Source organism: Oncorhynchus keta, chromosome 17 (assembly GCF_023373465.1).
Source record: "Oncorhynchus keta strain PuntledgeMale-10-30-2019 chromosome 17, Oket_V2, whole genome shotgun sequence".
NCBI lineage: Eukaryota > Metazoa > Chordata > Actinopteri > Salmoniformes > Salmonidae > Oncorhynchus > Oncorhynchus keta.
The window spans coordinates 27,876,779-27,900,328 of record NC_068437.1 but is presented as its reverse complement, the minus strand read 5'-3'; the positions used below and the strand labels follow the sequence as shown (position 1 = coordinate 27,900,328).

At 43.9% G+C, this 23,550-nt stretch overlaps 2 protein-coding genes across 2 annotated transcripts in view; both read left to right on the top strand.

The window, feature by feature from the left end:
- The window catches only part of rasgrf1 (Ras protein specific guanine nucleotide releasing factor 1), a 42,661-nt gene extending 22,530 nt beyond the window's left edge, over nucleotides 1-20,131 (top strand). The window contains exons 17-27 of the mRNA XM_035791131.2: nucleotides 11,545-11,721; nucleotides 11,897-12,003; nucleotides 12,111-12,223; nucleotides 14,242-14,302; nucleotides 14,477-14,580; nucleotides 16,543-16,627; nucleotides 16,757-16,954; nucleotides 17,211-17,290; nucleotides 17,419-17,536; nucleotides 17,632-17,700; nucleotides 17,872-20,131. Coding sequence (XP_035647024.1) covers nucleotides 11,545-11,721; nucleotides 11,897-12,003; nucleotides 12,111-12,223; nucleotides 14,242-14,302; nucleotides 14,477-14,580; nucleotides 16,543-16,627; nucleotides 16,757-16,954; nucleotides 17,211-17,290; nucleotides 17,419-17,536; nucleotides 17,632-17,700; nucleotides 17,872-17,964 — 1,205 coding nt within the window. The 3' untranslated portion in view covers nucleotides 17,965-20,131. The remainder of the gene's footprint in view (nucleotides 1-11,544; nucleotides 11,722-11,896; nucleotides 12,004-12,110; nucleotides 12,224-14,241; nucleotides 14,303-14,476; nucleotides 14,581-16,542; nucleotides 16,628-16,756; nucleotides 16,955-17,210; nucleotides 17,291-17,418; nucleotides 17,537-17,631; nucleotides 17,701-17,871) is intronic.
- A 168-nt stretch (nucleotides 20,132-20,299) lies between these two features.
- On the top strand, nucleotides 20,300-23,522 carry ctsh (cathepsin H). Its single transcript, XM_035791130.2, has 12 exons — nucleotides 20,300-20,463; nucleotides 20,655-20,686; nucleotides 21,075-21,180; nucleotides 21,398-21,468; nucleotides 21,552-21,656; nucleotides 21,787-21,873; nucleotides 22,088-22,143; nucleotides 22,257-22,338; nucleotides 22,434-22,502; nucleotides 22,585-22,691; nucleotides 22,933-23,058; nucleotides 23,163-23,522. Exons 1-12 carry the CDS (start codon nucleotides 20,394-20,396, stop codon nucleotides 23,236-23,238), a joined length of 987 nt encoding a protein of 328 aa, XP_035647023.1. The 5' UTR covers nucleotides 20,300-20,393; the 3' UTR covers nucleotides 23,239-23,522.
- The last annotated feature ends 28 nt before the right edge of the window (nucleotides 23,523-23,550 follow it).

Genomic DNA, 23,550 nt, shown 5'->3' with positions numbered 1-23,550 from the left:
GTTAGCTTTTCCACAGTATCAAAAAGGAATTTCGGATTGTTCTTATTTTCCTCAATTAAGTTAGAAAAATAGGACGATCGAGCAGCAGTAAGGGCTCTTCGGTACTGCACGGTACCGTCCTTCCAAGCTAGTCGGAAGACTTCCAGTTTGGTGTGGCGCCATTTCCGTTCCAATTTTCTGGAAGCTTGCTTCAGAGCTCGGGTATTTTCTGTGTACCAGGGAGCTAGTTTCTTATGAGACATTTTTTTAGTTTTTAGGGGTGCAACTGCATCTAGGGTATTGCGCAAGGTTAAATTGAGATCCTCAGTTAGGTGGTTAACGGATTTTTGTCCTCTGGCGTCCTTGGGTAGGCAGAGGGAGTCTGGAAGGGCATCAAGGAATCTTTGTGTTGTCTGTGAATTTATAGCACGACTTTTGATGTTCCTTGGTTGGGGTCTGAGCAGATTATTTGTTGCAATTGCAAACGTAATAAAATGGTGGTCCGATAGTCCAGGATTATGAGGAAAAACATTAAGATCCACAACATTTATTCCATGGGACAAAACTAGGTCCAGCGTATGACTGTGACAGTGAGTGGGTCCAGAGACATGTTGGACAAAACCCACTGAGTCGATGATGGCTCCAAAAGCCTTTTGGAGTGGGTCTGTGGACTTTTCCATGTGAATATTAAAGTCACCAAAGATTAGAATATTATCTGCAATGACTACAAGGTCTGATAGGAATTCAGGGAACTCAGTGAGAAACGCTGTATATGGCCCAGGAGGCCTGTAAACAGTAGCTATAAAAAGTGATTGAGTAGGCTGCATAGATTTCATGACTAGAAGCTCAAAAGACAAAACGTCTTTTTTTTTTTTGTAAATTGAAATTTGCTATCGTAAATGTTAGCAACACCTCCGCCTTTGCGGGATGCACGGGGATATGGTCACTAGTGTAGCCAGGAGGTGAGGCCTCATTTAACACAGTAAATTCATCAGGCTTAAGCCATGTTTCAGTCAGGCCAATCACATCAAGATTATGATCAGTGATTAGTTCATTGACTATAATTGCCTTTGAAGTAAGGGATCTAACATTAAGTAGCCCTATTTTTGAGATGTGAGGTATCATGATCTCTTTCAGTAATGACAGGAATGGAGGTGGTCTTTATCCTAGTGAGATTGCTAAGGCGAACACCGCCATGTTTAGTTTTGCCCAACCTAGGTCGAGGCACAGACACGGTCTCAATGGTGATAGCTGAGCTGACTACACTGACTATGCTAGTGGCAGACTCCACTATGCTGGCAGGCTGGCTAATAGCCTGCTGCCTGGCCTGCACCCTATTTCATTGTACTAGCCTGTTCAACCTCTCTTTCGTGTCGTCTGAGATTCCCATAGATTGGAAAGCAGCCGCGGTCATCCCCCTCTTCAAAGGGGGGGACACTCTTGACCCAAACTGCTACAGACCTATATCTATCCTACCATGCCTTTCTAAGGTCTTCGAAAGCCAAGTCAACAAACAGATTACCGACCATTTCGAATCTCACCATACCTTCTCTGCTATGCAATCTGGTTTCAGAGCTGGTCATGGGTGCACCTCAGCCACGCTCAAGGTCCTAAACGATATCTTAACCGCCATTGATAAGAAACATTACTGTGCAGCCGTATTCATTGATCTGGCCAAGGCTTTCGACTCTGTCAACCACCACATCCTCATCGGCAGACTCGACAGCCTTGGTTTCTCAAATGATTGCCTCGCCTGGTTCACCAACTACTTCAGTGTGTCAAATCAGAGGGTCTGCTGTCCGGACCTCTGACAGTCTCTATGGGGGTGCCACAGGGTTCAATTCTTGGACCGACTCTCTTCTCTGTATACATCAATGAGGTCGCTCTTGCTGCTGGTGAGTCCCTGATCCACCTCTACGCAGACGACACCATTCTGTATACTTCCGGCCCTTCTTTGGACACTGTGTTAACAACCCTCCAGGCAAGCTTCAATGCCATACAACTCTCCTTCCGTGGCCTCCAATTGCTCTTAAATACAAGTAAAACTAAATGCATGCTCTTCAACCGATCGCTACCTGCACCTACCCGCCTGTCCAACATCACTACTCTGGACGGCTCTGACTTAGAATACGTGGACAACTACAAATACTTAGGTGTCTGGTTAGACTGTAAACTCTCCTTCCAGACCCATATCAAACATCTCCAATCCAAAGTTAAATCTAGAATTGGCTTCCTATTTCGCAACAAAGCATCCTTCACTCATGCTGCCAAACATACCCTTGTAAAACTGACCATCCTACCAATCCTCGACTTTGGCGATGTCATTTACAAAATAGCCTCCAATACCCTACTCAACAAATTGGATGCAGTCTATCACAGTGCAATCCGTTTTGTCACCAAAGCCCCATATACTACCCACCACTGCAACCTGTATGCTCTCGTTGGCTGGCCCTCGCTTCATACTCGTCGCCAAACCCACTGGCTCCATGTCATCTACAAGACCCTGCTAGGTAAAGTCCCCCCTTATCTCAGTTCGCTGGTCACCATAGCATCTCCCACCTGTAGCACACGCTCCAGCAGGTATATCTCTCTAGTCACCCCCAAAACCAATTCTTTCTTTGGCCGCCTCTCCTTCCAGTTCTCTGTTGCCAATGACTGGAACGAACTACAAAAATCTCTGAAACTGGAAACACTTATCTCCCTCACTAGCTTTAAGCACCAACTGTCAGAGCATCTCACAGAATACTGCACCTGTACATAGCCCACCTATAATTTAGCCCAAACAACTACCTCTTTCCCAACTGTATTTAATTAATTAATTTATTTTGCTCCTTTGCACCCCATTATTTTTATTTCTACTTTGCACATTCTTCCATTGCAAAACTACCATTCCAGTGTTTTACTTGCTATATTGTATTTACTTTGCCACCATGGCCTTTTTTGCCTTTACCTCCCTTCTCACCTAATTTGCTCACATTGTATATAGACTTGTTTATACTGTATTATTGACTGTATGTTTGTTTTACTCCATGTGTAACTCTGTGTTGTTGTATCTGTCGAACTGCTTTGCTTTATCTTGGCTAGGTCGCAATTGTAAATGAGAACTTGTTCTCAACTTGCCTACCTGGTTAAATAAAGGTGAAATAAAATAAATAAAAATTAGAGATCGCGCACCAGCTGTTATTGACAAATAGACACAGACCACCACCCCTCGTCGTACCGGAGGTAGCTGTTCTGTCTTGCCCATGCACTGAAAACCCAGCCAACTGTATATTATCCATATCGTCGTTCAGATATCAGTTTTTAATGTCCCTTTGGTAGGATAGTCTGGAATGGAGCTTATCTAGTTCATTTTCCAATGATTGCACGTTAGCCAATAGGACGGATGGTAGAGGCGGGTTACCCACTCGCTGACGAATTCTCAAGGCACCCAGATCTGCGGCTCCTGTATCAGGGTCTGCTCTTCATGTGAATGACTGGGATTTGGTTCTGGGAGCCGCAGTAAATCCTTTGCATCTGACTCAAAAAAGGTGAGTAATCACTGTTCTGATATCCAGAAGCTCTTTTTGGTCATAAGACAGTGGCAGAAACATTATGTACAAAATAAGTTGCAAACATGAAAAAACAATATTAGCACAATTGGTATGGAGCCTATAAAACTTCAGCCATCCCCTCCGGTCTAAGGCTCTACCTGTGCAGAGCACATGCCCCTTCCATTCGCCAAAGTGCTTTTTTGGGTTGTGGTATAATTCCCCCACAAAAGTTTTTGTATACCTTTGTTGTTTAGAACCCACTGCCCTCAAGTCGTCAAGTTTGCCACCACTCACACCGTCCGTTGGTTGAGTCTTGAACCAGAATCTGTCTTTACAGGACATGTTGAATATGACAATTCTCTTTCAAGCCCAGGAAGCCATTCACCAACTTTTCTAGCTTAATGTCAAAATACAGTCAGTACTTACCAACTGTAGTTTCACTGAGCAGCTATTGCTGCTATTCTGGCATGCACTTGAAAAAAAAAAGTTGAAGTTACAGGCAACCGAAAAATTGCCTTTAAGTACTCTACCCTGCACCGTAGATACTGCTGCCCTAGGTCCATAGTCGTTGAACACTGATGTTTACATACCGTTTCACCCACATCATATGTACACTGAATTGTTTTTTAAAAACTTACAGTTAAGGAAATCAGTCGATTGGAATTAATTGGTCTCACGATCACACAGGTGAAGAAGCCGGATGTGGAGGTCCACACACCTTGTATTTTATTGTATTTGTGTATTGTTATTACGTATACACAGGGAGTCACGAAGCAGTTGCCAAACGTTTAAAAATCAACATTACAAAAATACAAAACAGGAGAAGCATACTGAACGTAACCAAAACTGCCTAAAGACTCTATGAAGGGAGAGTCCATGTGTGCAATGTAGGTTGCCAGGACCGGTGGTTAGTAGACTGGTGACATCGACCGCCAGAGAGAGCAGGTGACAGTACCCCCGAGAGCACTCCTCAGGACCATACCCTTCCCAGTCCACCAAGTACTGGAGCCGACCCCCACAACGTCAGGAGTCCAGAAGGGACATAACAGCATAGGCGGGTGTCCCCTCGATGTACAGGGGAGGGAGGGGTGTCACTGGAGATGGCAGCAGCCAAGAACCACCAGCTTGAGGGAAACATGAAAGGAGGGTGAGATCTGGTAGTTGGTGGGGAGTTCTAAATGATAGGTTACCTCAATGACCCTCCGGAGGACCTTGATGGGCCCCACAAACTGGGGTCTCAGCTTCCACCAGGGCAGGTAGAGCGGGAAGTTTCCGGTTGAGAGCAAGATGCGATCACCAGGATGGAACACGGGAGCCTCACTGGTCCTGATGCCAGAACCATTCATCCACTGAAGGGGCCTCTGTCTGGCTTGGAGTCCACAGAGTCAGGGTCGACTGACATCCCAGGACGCAATGGAAGGGAGTCAGCCCGTTGGAGGAGTGACGAAGTGAGTTCTGGGCATATTCCGCCCAGGGAAGTAACCGGACCCACTCCACCTGCCGGTCCTGGCAGTGTCTCCTTAGGAACCTCCCTAGCTCCTTGTTGGTCTTTTCCACCTGCCCGTTAGACTGAAGCCGATACCCAAGCTGACCGTGGCCCCCCAGCTTCTCCATAAAAACTTTCCAGACACGCGACATGAATTGTAGACCACGGTTGGAAATTTTGTCCTCCGGAAAGTCTAAGTGCCGGAAAACCTGCTGGACTAGTGCCTCGGTGACATGGAGAGTGTTAGGTAGACCAGAGAGGGATAAAACAGGATTTAGAGAATCTGTCAACAACCAGAATAGTGGTAAAACCCATTGGAAAGGAGATACGTTAAAGAGTCTATGGACAGATGTGACCAAGGCTGCTGAAGCACAGGAAGGTGAAGTAGTTTCCCTGCTGGAGCATGCTGGGAACATTTAAATTGAGTACATGACTTGACATAGTGGGTGACATCCTGCGCCAAAGTGAGTCACCAGTATTTATTGGAAAGCGATTGGGTGGTGCGGGTGATATCTGGCTGTCCATAGGAGAGGGATGTGTGCCCAGATCAACAGCCAATCTCTCACCAACATGGGGACATAGATGCCATCTGGAGATGCCCTCCCTCTCCAGACCCTGGCAGATATTCACATCTATGTCCCAAAACACAGGCCAACGATACGGGAGGATCGATTGATGGGCTGGAGGACACTCACAGGGCCCTCCACCAATGTGGAACCACAGGGTGCGGGAAAGCAGGTGCTCTGGTGATTGTCATCTTTGACCAGGAGATGGTTGGGTTATGAAGTTGGAGCCACAAGAGGCCGAGAAGGACTTTGTGTACGGGTCAACGATGAGTGATGAGGAAGGGAAGGCTTTCCTTGTGCTTGGGTCCCACGGTGAGGGTGAGTGGTGCTGTGGCGTGCGTAATTATGCCGGATCCCAATGGATGCATATCCAGGACTTGGAAAGGAAAGGCGAGTGGGTATGAAGTTAGGTTCAGGGAGGAGGCGAGGGCCTGGTCGATAAAGTTCCCCACGGCACCGGAGTCCACTAGAGCTGTAGAAACAACCCTTGAGGGACAGCCAGCAAAATGGGAACCAGAAAGGGTTTGGCGGAGAATGATAATTGAATACTCACGCCTACCCTGGGAGACAGAAGGTCATGGGGCTGTTCTAGTGGACCCCAGCCTGGAAAGTGCCGGACACCACTGAAGCTGGTGCCCCCTCCTAGCCGCAATGGGAACAGAGCATCACTTGTCTCTGGTGACGCCACTCTGCTGCGGGGATGTGTGGCCCGTACCTCCATGGGTTCATGTACAGGTGCAGTGATCTGTGAGCTGCTCTGACAGCTGGTGCTTAAAGCTAGTGAGGGAGATGGGAGTCTCCAGCTTCAGAGATTTTTGCAATTTGTTCCAGTCATGCAGAGAACAGGCAGCAGAGAACTGGAAGGAAAGACGACCAAAGGAGGAATTGGCTTTGGGGGTGACCAGTGAGATATACCTGCTGGAGCGCATGCTACGAGTGGGTGCTGCTATGGTGACCAGTGAGCTGAGATAATGCGGGGCTTTACCAAGCAGAGACTTGTAGATAACCTGTAGCCAGTGGGTTTGGCGATGAGTATGAAGCGAGGGCCAACCAACGAAGGCGTACAGGTCGCAATGGTGGGTAGTGTATGGGGCTTTGGTGACAAAATGGATGGCACTGTGATAGATTGCATCCAATTTGTTGAGTAGAGTGTTGGAGGCTATTTTATAGATGACATCACCAAAGTCGAGGATCGGTAGGATGGTCAGTTTTACGAGGGTATGTTTGGCAGCATGAGTGAAAAATGCTTTGTTGCGATATAGGAAGACGATTCTAGATTTAATTTTTGATTGGAGATGCTGAATGTGAGTTTGGAAGGAGAGTTTACAGTCTAACCAGACACCCAGGTATTTGTAGTTGTCCACGTATTCTATGTCAGAGCCGTCCAGAGTAGTGATGCTGGACAGGCTAGCAGGTGCGGGCAGTGATTGATTGAATAGCATGCATTTAGTTTTGCTTGCGTTTAGGAGCAGTTGGAGGCCACGGAAAGAGAGTTGTATGGCATTGAAGCTCACCTGGAGGTTAGTTAACACAGTGTCCAAAGAAGGCCCAGAAGTATACAGAATGGTGTCGTCTTCGTAGAGGTGGATCAGAGAATCACCAGCAGCAAGAACAACATCATTGATGTATACAGAAAAGAGAGTCGGCCAGAGAATTGAACCCTGTGGCACACCCATAGAGACTGTCAGAGGTCCGGACAACAGGCCCTCCGATTTGACACACTGAACTCTAACAGAGAAGTAGTTGGTAAACCAGGCGAGGAAATCATTTGAGAAACCAAGGCTGTCGAGTTTGCCAATAAGAATGTGGTGATTGACAGAGTTGAAAGCCTAGGCCAGGTCGATGAGTACTGCTGCACCGTAATGTCTCTTATTGATGGTGGTTATATGATGTTGTTTAGTACCTTGAGCGTGGCTGAGGTGCACCCATGACCAGCTCTGAAACCAGATTGCATAGCGGAGAAGGTACGATGTGATTAAAAATGGTCAGTAATCTGTTTGTTAACTTGGCTTTCGAAGACCTTAGAGATGCAGGGTAGGATAGATATAGGTCTGTAGCAGTTTGGGTCTAGAGTGTCACCCCCTTTGGATGACCGCGGCAGCTTTCCAATCTTTGGGAATCTCAGACGATACGAAAGAGAGGTTGAACAGGCTAGTGATAGGGGTTGCAACAATTTCGAAAGAGAGGGTCCAGAAAGAGAGGGTCCAGATGTCTCTAGCCCGGCTGATTTGTAGGGGTCCAGATTTTGCAGCTCTTTCAGAACATCAGCTATCTGGATTTGGGTAAAGGAGAAATGGTGGGGGCTTTGGCGGGTTGCTGTGGAGGGTGCCGGGCAGTTGACCGGGGTAGGGGTAGCCATGTGGAAAGCATGGCCAGCCGTTAGGAAATGCTTATTGAAATTCTCAATTATAGTGGATTTATCGGTGGTGACAGTGTTTCCTAGCCTCAGTGCAGTGAGCAACTGGGAGGAGGTGCTCTTATTCTCCATGGACTTTACAGTGTCTCAGAACTTTTTTGAGTTAGTACTGCAGGATGCAAATTTCTGTTTGAAAAAGCTTGCCTTTGCTAACTGCCTGTGTATATTTGTTCCTAACTTCCCTGAAAAGTTGCATATGACGGGGGCTATTCGATGCTAATGCAGAACACCACAGAATATTGTTGTGCTGGTCAAGGGCATACAGGTCTGGAGTGAACCAAGGACTATATCTATTCCTGGTTCTACATCTTTTGAGAGGGGCATGCTTATTTAAGATGGTGAGGAAGGCAATTTTAAAGAATAACCAGGCATCATCTACTGACGGGATGAGGTCAACGTCATTCCAGGATACCCTGGCCAGGTCGATTAGAAAGGCCTGCTCGCAGAAGTGTTTCAGGGAGCCTTTGACAGTGATGAGGGGTGGTCGTTTCCTCGCAGACCCATTACGGATGCAGGCAATGATCGCTGAGATCTTCATTGAAAACAGCAGAGGTGTATTTGGAGGGCGAGTTAGTTAGGATGACATCTATGAGGGTGCCCGTGTCTACTGATTTGGGGTTGTACCTGGTAGGTTCCTTGATCATTTGTGTGAGATTGAGGGCATCAAGCTTAGATTGTAGGATGGCCGGGGTGTTAAGCATATCCCAGTTTAGGTCACCTAGTAGCACGAGCTCAGAAGATAGATGGGGGGCATTCGATTCACATCTAAATGTAAATATGGTATCGAGGGCACAGCTGGGGGCAGAGGGAGGTCTATAGCATGCGGCAACAGTGAGAGACTTGTTTCTGGAAAGGTGAATTTTTAGAAGTAGCAGCTCAAATTGTTTGGGTACAGACTTAGATAGTAATACAGAACTCTGCAGGCTATCTTTGCAGTAGATTGCAACACCGCCCCCTTTGGCAGTTCTATCTTGGCAGAAAACGTTATAGTTAGCGATGGAGATTTCAGGGTTTTTGGATGTTTTCCTAAGCCAGGATTCAGACATGGCTTCTAATGTTAACATGCACGAAACCAAGGCTTTTACGGTTACAGAAGTCAGCAAATGAGAGCACCTGGGGTGTGGGAGTGGAGCTAGGCACTGCAGGGCCTGGATTCACCTCTACATCACCAGAGGAACAGAGGGGAAGTAGGATAAGGGTACGGCTAAAGCCTATACAAACTGGCCGTCTAGCACGTTCGGAACAGAGAGTAAAAGGAGCAAGTTTCTGGGCACGATAGCATAGATTCAAGGCATAGTGTACAGACAAAGGTAAGGCAGGATGTGAGTAAACCTAGGCATTGAGTAATGATGAGAGAGATATAGTCTCTAGAGATGTTTAAACCAGGTAATGTCAACGCATATGTAGGAGGTGGAACAACATGGTTGGTTAAGGCATATTGAGCAGGGCTAGAGGCTCTACAGTGAAATAAGACAGTAATCACTAACCAGGACAGTAATGGACGAGGCATATTGATATTAGAGAGAAGCATGCGTAGCCAAGTGAACATATGGGTCCAGTGAGTGGTTGGGCTGACTGGGGACACGGCGATTCAGACAGTTAGCAGGCCGATGCTAACAAGCTAACAGTTAGTAGGCCGGGGCTAAACAAGCTAGCAGTTAGCAGGCTGGGTTAGCAAGCAAGCAGTTAGCAGGGGCTAGCAGTTACAGACCGGGCCGGCAAGCTAGCAGTTAGTAGACCGGGGCAAGCTAGCAGTTAGTAGACCGGGGCAAGCTAGCAGTTAGCAGGCCGGGGCCGGCAAGCTAGCAGTTAGTAGACCGGGGCAAGCTAGTAGTTAGCAGGCCGGGTTAGCAACCAAGCAGTTAGCAAGGGCTAGCAGTTAGCATACCGGGTTAGCAAGCAAGAAGTTAGCAGGGGCTAGCAGTTAGCAGACCGGGTAGGCAAGCTAGCAGTTAGCAGACCGGGTTAGCAAGCAAGCAGATAGCAGGGGCTAGAAAGTTAGCCTTTGGGGGACGTCGCGATGGGGGTAAGTCTGTTTTTGCCTCTTCGTGCGGTGACGTCGATAGACCAGTCGTGGAATTAGTAGGGATTCCAAGTAGCTCTAGGTAGCTAGCAGGCCTATCTGGTTAGCAAGAATGGGCCTTCAGTGGGAGTCGCGCCTGAGGGGCCTGTTGGAGTCCTCGGGCAGATTATGTCGGTATTCCAGTCGTAGGGGATCTGCGGGGTGCCGTGCCCCGTACCGACTGTAGAAGGGGTCCGGATATTGTAGCCCAGGAGTATGCTTCTGCGGTAGCACAGGAGCCCTGACCGGGTTAGCTTCAAGCTAATTGGTGCTTGCTCTGGGATGGAAACGCTAGCCAGGAGTAGTCATCCGGGATTGCGGTTAGATAGTTGGGAAGATCCAGATGAAAATGTTCAGTTTGCGGTAGGAATCCGGGGATAAAAATAATAGGTCCGTTATGCTCTGGTTCGACACGATGTTCGAACTGGCGAGAGCTTTCCGAGCTGAAGGTTAGCTGATGACCGCTGGCAATGGTTTGCTGACTGATAGCTGGTAGTTGGCTGGCTTGCTTCAGTTGAGGGATTCCAGATCCGAAGTAAATATAAATACTTTAGGAAAAAAAGCAGATCCACACCACATTGGGTGAGGCGGGTTGCAGAGGAGTATTTAGAAGCAAAATATTTTAAAAGATATGCGAAGAAAAATATGTAAAACAATATATACAAGGGACACGACAGGACAAAGACGTCTGACTGCTACGCCATCTTGGATTGATGATTGATAGTTGAAGACCGCCATGAACTTATCATAGGAACCCAGCTCCTCCTCTTCCCTCTCCCAGACGACCGTACCAATGTGTACCAAGTCAAAGGTGAACAGAAACCTGACATCATTTACATTAACAGTACTCAGATCACGTTTATATAACTCATCATAAAGCTCAACTGATTTGATTAGTTCATTAATCACACAGTAATGTCTGTATATTGTCAGTCAGTGCAGACAGTGTGATGAGAAACCAGTCAATTTCTCCATTATGCTGATATTGGTGGCTATATATAGCTACACCCATCTTGAATATCATAGCCTCATGTAAGGTCTCTATGCTCTACGGGGATAGAATGTGGTGCTCTTGGGTTGCTGCCCTCTACTGGAGACAAAATAAATGAACAAATCTGTCCTGTTACACAATATGAATTACACAGCCAAAATAGATCATGCGTTTTGGGGTAAGATCCATTAAGTTGCTAAGCGTCGTCAACAACCTCTTAAATCTCAGTGAGCAGGTTATAGTTGCATCTATTTCCCTCCGGTTCCTATTGAAGTAGTAGTGAGAGACCAATTAAGAGCATTCATTTGATACAGCTGACACTTTAATGGATATTTTTTGTGGCTGTCCTAGTGCAGTCATAATGTCAGCAGTTCTGTTTTATGGTCTCTCCATTTTATACCTACATTACTTTATTGTAAAGGTATCACACTGCATCAATCAAGTTCACTAAAATGAATCTCATGGCATTTTACAGCCAGTATAACTGTCTCCATATTGTATCTCCCTGTAGAATTCTCCCTGTTTTCCTACAATAATGGCACGGTGATGTCATCGTGCCGCCCTGAGATGGACAACAACAATCGCAGTGCCCTCTCTGCAGCCTCCGCCTTCGCCATTGCCACGGCAGGAGCCAATGAGGGCACGCCCACCAAGGAGAAGTACCGCCGCATGTCCCTGGCTAGCACAGGTACACAGCGTATTAAACATCAGTTTTGTCCACAATGGAACAATTTGTGTACACCACATTTTCAAACGCACGAGCTCTTCAATGTTGTTTTTGTTCTCAAGAGAGAAAAAAATCTATATGTCATTAAAAATGTAGGTGTGATATTTACATGGCATATTTAATCCATTTTCCCCAGGGTTCCCAACAGACCAGAGGAATGGGGACAAAGAGTTTGTAATCCGAAGGGCTGCAACCAACAGAGTCCTGAATGTTCTGAGGCACTGGGTGTCAAAACACTCTCAGGTAAGTCTTCCAGATACATAGTCATTACTTCTAAGGTCAAATAGTGTCCAGGTTTCCAATCAGTTAACGTGTGTGTGTGTGTGTGTGTGTGTGTGGTGACCTCCAAGGACTTTGAGAGTAACACTGAGCTGAAGCTGAAAGTGATAGCCTTCCTGGAGGAAGTGATGCATGACCCGGAGCTGCTGACACAGGAGAGGAAAGCAGCCGCCAACATCATCAGGTACCTACCGGCACTACCGCCGCCTCAGGTTATGAGGCGAAATCTGGACCCTTACATATCAGCTGGGCTAGACAGTCTGGACCCTCTCTTTCTAAAATTATCTGCCGAAATTGTTGCAACCCCTATTACTAGCCTGTTCAACCTCTCTTTCATATCATCTGAGATTCCCAAAGAATGGAAAGCTGCCACGGTCATCCCCCTCTTCAAAGGGGGAGACACTCTAGACCCAAACTGCTACAGACATATCTATTCTACCCTGCCTTTCTAAGGTCTTTGAAAGCCAAGTTAACAAACAGATTACTGACCATTTTGAATCTCACCGTACCTTCTCCGCTATGCAATCTGGTTTTAGAGCTGGTCATGGGTGCACGTCAGCCACGCTCAAGGTCCTAAACGATATCATAACCGCCATCGATAAGAGACATAACTGTGCAGCCGTATTCATCGACCTGGCTAAGGCTTTCGACTCTGTCAATCACCAAATTCTTATTGGCAGATTCAACAGCCTGGGTTTCTTAAATGATTGCCTCGCTTGGTTCACCAACTACTTCTCCAGTAGAGTTCAGTATGTCAAATCGGAGGGCCTGTTGTCCGGACCTCTGGCAGTCTCTATGGGTGTGCCACAGGGTTCAATTCTCGGGCCGACTCTTCTCTGTATACATCAATCATGTCGCTCTCGCTCCTGGTGATTCTTTGATCCACCTCTACGCAGACGACACCATTCTGTATACCTCTGGCCCTTCGTTGGACACTGCTAACTAACCTCCAGATGAGCTGCAATGCCATACAACTCTCTTTCCGTGGCCTCCAACTGCTCTTAAATGCAACTAAAATTAAATGCATGATCTTCAACCAATCGCTGCCGCACATGTCCGCCCATCCAGCATCACTACTCTGGACGGTTCTACAAATACCTAGGTGTTTGGTTAGACTGTAAACTCTCCTTCCAGACTCACATTAAGCATCTCCAATCCAAAATCAAATGTAGAATCGGCTTCCTATTTCGTAACAAAGCATCCTTCACTCATGCTGCCAAACATACCCTCGTAAAACTGACCATCCTACCAATTATCGACTTCGGCGACGTCATTTACAAAATAGCCTCCAACACTCTACTCAACAAATTGGATGCAGTCTATCACAGTGCCATCCGTTTTGTCACCAAATCCCAATATACTACCCACCACTGCGACCTGTATGCTCTCGATGGTTGGCCCTCGCTTCATACTCGTCGCCAAACCCACTGGCTCCAGGTCATCTACAAGTCTCTGCTAGGTAAAGCCCCGCCTTATCTCAGCTCACTGGTCACCATAGCAGCACTCACCCGTAGCACGTGCTCCAGCAGGTATATCTCACTGGTCACCCCCAAAGCCAATTCTACCTTTGGCCGCCTCTCCTTCCAGTTCTCTGCTGCCAATGACTGGAACGAACTGCAAAAATCTCTGAAGCTAGAGACTCTTACGTCCCTCACTAGCTTTAAGCACCAGCTCAGATAAGCTCACAGATCACTGCGTCTGTCCATAGCTCATCTGTAAATAGCTCATCCAATCTACCTCATCCCCATACTGTATTTATTTATCTTGCTCCTTTGCACCCCAGTATCTCATCTTGCACATTCATCTTCTGCACATCCTACCATTCCAGTGTTTAATTGCTATATTGTAATTACTTTGCCACCATGGCCTATTTATTGCCTTACCTCTCTTATCCTACCTCATTTGCACATGCTGTATATAGATTTTTGTACTGTATTATTGATTGTATGTTTGTTTATTCCATGTGTAACTCTGTGTTGTATGTGTCAAACTGCTTTGCTTTATCTTGGCCAGTTGCAAATGAGAATTTGTTCTCAACTAGCCTACCTGGTTAAAGATGAAATAAAAAATTAAATGAACTATGGACACACTCTGTTATTATTGAATACATGGGCTCTCGCTTCTATAGGGCTTGTATGTACAGAGTAAAGAGAAACACGTACATTATAAATACATACTTGACTCTGTTGTATGGTCTATTAGGACCCTGACACAGGAGGACCCAGGTGACAATCAGATCAGCCTGGAGGAGGTGACACAGCTGGTAAGTGGGATGACTGCACGTGTAAATGGCAGTTGAGTCAAAGGAGGACAATCTTTCCTTGACATACATTATGTATGTTAAGTATGTGTCTCAGGAATTTTTGAATATAGTGAAGTAGTTTTCATACCTCATGTTTTGGGAATGATTACCGGTGATGCTCTGTGTGTGTGCTAGGCGTCAGTAGGAAAGGCGGAAGCGTTTGAGAGCCATTCTGCCCTGGAGATAGCAGAGCAGCTCACCCTACTGGACCACCTGGTCTTTAAGGTCATCCCATATGAGTGAGTGACACTGAGTGACACAGCTGATGATACACACACACGCACACACATAACAGTGCATTCGGAAAGTATTCAGTGTTACAGCCTTATTCTAAAATAGATTAAATTGTTTTTTTTTTGTCTTCAGTCTACAGATAATACCCCATAATGACAAAGCAAATACAGGTTTTTAGAAAATTTAGAAAATTATTGAAATATCACATTCACATAAATATTCAGACCCTTTACTCAGTACTTTGTTGAAGCACCTTTGGTAGTGATTACAGCCTCGGGGTCTTCTTGGGTATGACGCTACAAGCTTGGCACACCTGTATTTGGGGAGTTTCTTCTCTGCAGAGTTTCTAAGGACATTCAGAGACTTGTCCCGAAGCCACTCCAGCATTGTCTTGGCTGTGTGTGCTTGGGGTTGTTGTCCTGGTCGAAGGTGACCCTTGCCCCAGTCTTGAGCGCTCTGGAGCAGGTTTTCATCAAGGATCTCTCTGTACTTTGCTCTGTTCATCTTTCCCTCAATCCTGACCGGTCTCCCATTCCCTGCTGCTGAAAAACATCCCCACAGCATGATGCTGCCACCACCATGCTTTACCATGCCAGGTTTCCTCTAGATGTGACGCTTGACATTCAGGCCAAAGAGTTCAATCTTGGTGGCTTCCTGAGTGGCGCAGTGGTCTAAGGCACTGCATCACAGTGCTAGCTGTGCCGCTAGAGATTCCGGGTTTGAGTCCAGGCTCTGTCGCAGCCGGGAGACCCATGGGGCAGTGCACAATTGGCCCAGCGTCGTCCGTGTTAGGGGAGGGTTTGGCCGGCAGGGATGTCCTTGTCCAATCGTGCAGGCCGGGCACAGTGCACACTGACAGGGTTGCCAGGTGTACGGTGTTTCCTCTGACACATTGGTGCAGCTGGCTTCCGGGTTAAGTGGGTATTGTGTCAAGAAGCAGTGCGGTTGGGTTGTGTTTTGGAGGACGAACGGCTCTCGACCGTCGCCTCTCCCGAGTCCGTACGGGAGTTGCAGCCATGAGACAAGACTGTAACTACCAATTGGATACCAAAAAATTGGGGAGGAAAAAGGGCTAAAAAATAAATAAAAAATCTTATTTCTCATGGTCTGAGAGTCTTTAGGCGCTTTTTGGCAATACTCGTGTGCCTTTTACTGGCTTCCATCTGGCCATTCTACCATAAAGGCCTGATTTGTGGAGTGCTGCAGAGATTGGATGTCCTTCTGGAAGGTCCTCCCATCTCCATAGAAGGACTCTGGAGCTATGTCAGAGTGACCATCGGGTTCTTGATCACCTCCCTGACAAAGGCCCTTCTCCCCTGATTGCTCCGTTTTGACCTGGGAGACAGCTCTCAGTCTTGGTGGTACCAAACTTCTTACATGTAAGAATGATGGAGACCACTGTGTTCTTGGGGACCTTCAATGCTACAGAATTATTTTGGAACCATTCCCCAGATCTTTGCCTTGGCACAATCCTGTCTCGGAGCTCTACGGGCAATTCCTTTGAACTCATGGCTTAGTTTTTGCTCTGACATGCACTGTCAGCTGTGGGACCTTTTATATAGACAGATGTGTGCCTTTCCAAATAATGTCCAATCAATTGAATTTACAGGAGGTGGACTCCAATCAAGTTGTAGAAACATCTCAAACAATTGAAACAGGATGCACTGGATCTCAATTTCAAGTCTCATAGCAAAGGGTCTGAATACTTTAGTAAATATGTAATGTTTTTTATTTGTAATAAGTGGTTTGTTTTGTCATTATGCGGCATTGTGTGTCGATTGATGAGGAACATGTTTTATTTAATTACATTTAGAATAAGGTTGTAACGTAACAAAAAGTCAAGGGCTCTGCATATTTTCCGAATGCACTGTACAATATGGGACACACAGTGATTTTTAAACAACAACTATGCTGTGTTAATGAGAATAAATTGTTTTTCTACTTGATCATCCAATATTGTTTTACAGAGAGTTCTTTGGTCAAGGCTGGATGAAGAATGACAAGAATGAAAGGACACCATATATCATGAAAACAACAAAGCATTTCAATGATGTATGCAGCCAACAACTCCCATCTCCCAACATAGTACCGCTGTACATTTTCACTTTTCATTACAGTGTGTGGCTTTGGTTGTTATGCATTAGGAACATGGCTATTCCTTGTCTGTCTTGCCTCTGTTAGATCAGTAACCTGATTGCCACTGAGATCCTGCGTTGTGACGATGTGACTACACGGGTGGCGGTGATGGAGAAGTGGGTGGCGGTGGCGGACATCTGCCGCTGTCTCCATAACTACAATGCTGTGCTGGAGATCACCTCCTCCCTCAACCGCAGCTCTGTGTTCCGTCTCAAGAAGACCTGGCTCAAAGTGTCCAAGCAGGTGGCCACATTTCCCACTACACACACCCAGCTCACTGAGGGCTCATAGCCTGGTCCTAGTAATATTATTACACATTTTATCATTGCACTAGGACCTCAATACACTATTATAAACAGCTTGTTATGACACCTCAGACCTCCATGAATCATTATTGCTTATTACAGATTGCACATCACTTCAACTATGTTGATTATACTGTACCTGGGTGTTTTCCAAAATAATATTATTTTAAACAGTATTTTATTTTATCCCTCAGACTAAAACCGTAATTGACAAGCTGCAGAAGTTGGTTTCGTCAGAGGGGAGGTTCAAAAACCTAAGAGAGGCTTTAAAGAAGTGAGTGTTTCTGCTGGTTGTTCTAATAACTACAAAAGCTAATGTGTATCAGACGATGATGCTGGCCATTCAGGCAGTGGATCGATCAAAGTATTGTCAAATTGGTGACATCCTACTCTTCCTTCTAGCTGTGACCCTCCCTGTGTACCATACCTGGGGATGTACCTCACTGATCTGGCTTTCATTGAGGAGGGGACGCCCAATTACACTGAGGACAAATTAGTCAACTTCTCAAAGATGAGGATGGTCAGCGGTCTCTGCTATGTGTAATGTTACAGAGATATTAATGTATTCTATGGCTTTGTATACAGGGCTTCTGTTCTCTCTCTCTCTCTCTACAGATTTCCCATATCATCAGAGAAATTAGACAATTCCAGCAAACAGCATACAAGATTGATCATCAGCCAATGGTAAACTTTTAAAGCTCTTTCATGCTAACTTGTTTTATATTGTACATATAGAGAAACAAAAGAAAATAGCAATGGCCATGAGGGAAATCCTGAGTGTTCATATTTGTCACATCGTATAGATTATCGTAGTTGTAGCTAACCTGCTGAAACTGTATATTTGTCCTGGTCTAGGCAGCACAGTATTTGCTGGACAACAGCTCTGTTCTGGATGAAGAAAGCCTGTATGAAGCCTCTCTCAGAATTGAGCCTAAAGTCAACAACTGAAGAGGATGACAGTTTCCCAAAGTGTACGCTCTGTTGAAGAACTATGTCGTAGACATAAACAATAACTGGTGTTAAGTCATGTTTAACATGTTTGCTCTGATACGTGTATTGTTTTTAGAAGTCTTATGTACAAATGTTAATTTAATCGTCACGTTGTTGAAATATTTCATTTTCCTCTGCAACAAGGACCATTTCACTGGGCTTACTAGGGTGATAACTAAAGTCACAATGATCTTGTATAATGGTATGTCCTTTGTAACTAATTAAACTGATTGACATCTTTTCATACTGTGGACTTTGCACTTCCTGTAAGCACACATGCTGCCAGGATCATATTGTACAAAGATTATTCTCTTTACTCAAATAGATATGTGTTTATCTGCAACTGATGTAGCATTGTAAAAATCAAACCAGGTAAAACATTCACATTTTCTTACCCCAAATCGATGTGGCTAAACCAATGAGTGTTCCTTGAATTGTTCTATCAATTCCGCCTCAACTCTGTTTTGTTTATTTGCTTCCACTTCTTTTATCTATCAACATTTGAGTCATCCTGTCACAGTTGTGACCGAGATGTGAAAGCCACTAGCACCACAGAGCTTTGTCTTGTCATCATGAATGATTCTTACAAGAAACACCTGCTCTTAGAAGTGACTGATTTGCAGCACAGTACTGACTCTGCTCTGAAAATAAATAACTCATAAGGGCATGTTCACACCACAAGCTTTAATCTAAGAACCAGCAAAGTCTGGTTTGTTTTGAAAACAATTTTAAGTCCTGTGTGAATACAACCTATTGTAACCTAGAAGATGATTAATAATATTTGTAGCTTTATTTCATTACTGTTGCATGTTTCACTGTAACAGGCAGTTAAATCAAATTTCATGCTGTATATTTTCAAAAGTAATTCAAGTCTAGTAGCCATGATCTCATTTTTGTTTTGCAGAATAAGCTCTATTAATCCATGTAATTTGAAGGGACAGTAATAAGCCAGTGTACCTTATATCTCCAATACAAGTGTACTTCCAGTTTGACAATGATTAGTTTGTGGTGACATCTTGTTTCACTATGACTCACTGGGCACAGTCGTCAATTCAATGTATATTCCACATTGGTTCAACAGAATTTCATTGAAACTAAATGGTAACAATGTGGATTCAACCAGTATGTACCCAGTGGGGAGTTTGGGGAGGATTATGTTAACCATTTTGCTGCTATTCTTGGAGCATGCCATTGTATATGTAGCTGTTTCCCTTTTTTTAAACCACATGTTCGTTTGCTTTCACTTTAATCTAAACGGTGCACACATTTTAAAGAAAAATAAAGCAAAACCCTTAAATTGTAGTATTTTTAGGCTTTGATATTTGTGTACAGTGCAAGGTTGTTCCGCTATTATACTGTATAATTCAAAGACAATCTATGTCCTTTTGCTGTTCCAGTGATTGTGGAACGTGACCGTATATCACTCTGTTAAATGCATTGTTAAGAGTATGATAAAAGTAAGTGAATGAGTTACTCCGCCTGCAGCATTCAAAGGGTATTTTTGTAGTATTAGTATAAGGGAAGGGGATACATTAACACAGGGAAGTATTTTGTACTTTGTTGTTAATTCACCTGCTGAAATGTATTCTGTACAGTTTGTATATGCAGCCCTGCATATTTCTTAATGTGGAACAGTGTCAAGTACAAGCATTGTATCCCAAGCTTTAACACAAAATGCTACAACAATTGTGATTTTGAAACCATGACTTAGAGGTAGAAGACAACTTCAAAGTGTTTTGCATATACTGTAATCCTGTCTATAATCATTCTCTTAGCAGGAATATGGTAATGTAGTGCTTATTCTGTGAATATTTGTATGTATTTTTACCATGTACAGTCTAGAAACATTAAACGCTCATGTGGCAGGCATGCAACACTGTATCAGACAACATTAAAACAATATATATACTTATATATACTGTATACACTTATGCGTGCACATACTCTTATAAATGAAATATTAACAAACGTTTTGCTGTTAGCAATACCCAGTGGTATGAGAATTATCTTTCAACCCTTATGTTTATTTCCACGGCTTGAGAAATATTTCCAGTTTTATAAAAATACAAAAAATATGTATGTTTCCTGATTACCTCTTGCTAATAAATCTATTCTATCTCAGGGGCATTGTTGTCTCAAGTGTGTTTGTGGAGAAAACAATTATATTTTTCTCTCTGCCACCTCTATCATACACAAACACACACACACTGCAGCAACTTTACTTGAATTTTTATTTATGTATAATAAAAGTTCAGCGTATATTTCGTCACCTTTTGCACTGTCACGGGGAAGTCGGGAAGTGATCAAACCTCGTGACTTTCGGTTAGTTCATTCACTGCTCTCACTGTTTGTTGCAGGAAGACAACAGCTTTACCAAACTTTGAAGTATGAAGATCTTGGTTTTGTTGATATTTGCCGTATACTCTGTTACTTCTTTATATCCGTTTTCCGAGGAGGGTAAGTTGCAATTGAATCTGTTTTAGGCTATGTTGAATCGAAATTATACCAAATTTGCGTTTTCAAATGAATAATGTCAATTGATTTATCAACATCACATTTGTGACCAGAACGACTGATAGAATAATGGCTTTTAGCGTATTGATCTTAACAATCTCAAATCAAATGTCCCTTGTCTGTTTTCTTTACAGCCGAATATGACTTTAAGTTATGGATGTCACAGGTAAGTTCGATTTGACACGAAACCAGGTACTTTCCTACAATACAAGGAAGTTGTTTTCTGTTTTTTCTTCTTCATATCTGTCTGCAAAAAGTATTGTTTGAAAATAATAAATATTGGAGAATATTTTCATCATACTAAGCCCTATAGATAGAATACATTTGATTTTAAACTGCAATAGTGTGTATGGAATTACTGATAAGCTAGGCAACTAGACAGATAGAAGAGTGTCTTATCATTGTAAATAAGAATTTGTTCTTAACTGACTTGCCTAGTTAAATAAAGGTTAAATACAAAATATCTAATGCATTTTGAAATGCACTGTATCTACATAAAAAAAAGGTAAAATCACAGTGACCTGAATTGAGATGTTACTGTGTCATCCATGTAGTACAACAAGGTGTATGAGATGGAGGAGTACTACCACAGACTTCAGATCTTCATTGAGAACAAGAGGAGGATTGATTATCACAATGAAGGAAATCACAAGTTCACAAGTATGAATAACTGCATGATGCTTGGTTTTTTTCAGATGTTAGAATTGTCCACATCCTTTGAGTATGATCAGTGGAGGCTGCATAATAATAGCTAGAACGGAATGGTATAAAACACATGGAAGTCGTTACCACGAGCCCATTCTCCCCAATTAAGGTGCCACCAACCTCCTGTGTGGCATATTAATTCTGTCTTCTGACATGTGACCTTTTTACCTAGTGGGACTGAATCAGTTCTCTGACCTGACGTTTGCTGAATTCAAAAAATCTTTCCTCTTGACTGAGCCCCAGGTATTTATATTCCTGTTATGTATACTTCTCTTGAATTTTTTACTTGAAAAACACATTTAAATCTTTCTTTCTGTCATTCTTAGAACTGTTCTGCCACTAAAGGGAGTCATGTGAGCAGCAATGGACCATATCCAGAGTCGGTCGACTGGAGAAAGAAGGGGCACTATGTCACAGCGGTGAAGAACCAGGTATCCTAACACATACAGTATAGGATGCACTTTCTGATGATATAAATCATGCATTATCTGGCAAGGTAAAGATGCTTATGTGGAAGACCACTGTATGTGCTGAAGGTAGATCTTGATTTGTGGTGTTCAGGGGCCCTGTGGTAGCTGCTGGACCTTCTCCACTACAGGCTGTTTGGAGTCAGTCACAGCAATCGCAACAGGGAAACTCCTACAACTGGTGAGATACTTATCTACTTCTCTATTCTAAAAAATTAAGTGGGAAGGAAAGTTGGCCTCCTTTTGCTGAGACAATTCAATACCATTTTTACAATTGTGTTTAAGGCTAGTAGTCGCAATACATTTAGGAATTGATTTAAATTCTTGTCCTATTTCTGATCTTGAATGATGAAAAGTATATTTTATCCAACTGCTGCTGCCTTTATATTGTTCAGTCAGAGCAGCAACTCGTGGACTGTGCTCAGGCCTTCAACAACCATGGCTGTAATGGGTGAGTGTCACCACTCGAAAACACGTTTCTTTGTAATATATATTCCCCCCTATTCTTGGTCTCACTGGACACTTAGATTCTTACTGAGGCTCTGAAAAAAATGTATCTTTTAGCGGGCTCCCCAGTCAAGCATTTGAGTACATCAAGTATAACAAGGGAATCATGACAGAGGAGGACTATCCATACACTGCACATGTATGTAAACAGCCATTCCATCTTTATAACTACAGTACTAGCACTTCAAACCGTGACGATATATTAACATCATTAATGTTGGAATAATTTTGAAGGATGACACTTGCAAGTTCAAGACTGAGTTGGCTGCTGCTTTTGTTAAGGATGTAGTCAACATAACAAAGGTAAGTAATGCAAATTACTCTGGATTATCTGGTGCATTGACTACCCAGGCAGTCAGCTAATTGTGTATTTATTACATTGCAGTATGATGAAATGGGTATGCTGGATGCAGTGGCCAGATTCAACCCTGTCAGCCTCGCCTATGAGGTGACCTCTGATTTCATGCATTATGATGGTGGTGTGTACACCAGGTGAGAATGACTCTGCTATTTTGTTAAACCTAGAATATGGATCATATCTGTGCTTTAAGAGCTATGTTGCATATTTTCCAATAAGCACAGTTAAAAACAGGACACACAGCTGTAGCCTACCTACCATACAACCAGCATCAGAAAGCAATACAAATAAATATGTAGATTGTGCATGACTTCTTCTTTCTATAAAATAGGAATCATGGCCTTGCATTCTGCATCTTCACTTCTCTTATTGTAGCATGGAGTGTCACAACACTACAGACACAGTGAATCATGCAGTGCTGGCTGTGGGGTATGGTGAGGAGAAGGGCACACCCTACTGGATAGTGAAGAACTCCTGGGGAAGCAGCTGGGGAATGAAAGGGTAAGACTTCAATGACAAAAGTAGAATAACATTGTGAAGAGTATGGGCCCAATGTTATGTAACAGAACAGTGTTATGATACAGTATGTTGTGCTGTTTTCACAGCTATTTCTTCATTGAGCGTGGGAAAAACATGTGTGGACTGGCTGGCTGCTCATCTTATCCCCTTCCTGTGCTGTGAATGTTGAATTCTGCACGCCATGGGGGCAAGAGTAGAAAAAAGGGACATGGAGCCAAAGATTTCATTATCAGTTAAACTTTTAAATCAATGATATGGTTTGATTTCTATGTTTGCTCACCACCTCAGGGAGTCTGATTATATACTGGGAGAAACACTCCCCACTGCACATCTACTGTTTTTAATCAGGATTAGATTATTGTGCTGACATGAAGATTGTTATGATTTTAATCATGTGAATTTTTTTTGTTTTTTTTAAAACTGATTTCATGTTTGTGAACAACGTTTCTTGATTTCTGTCACAATTTGATGAGC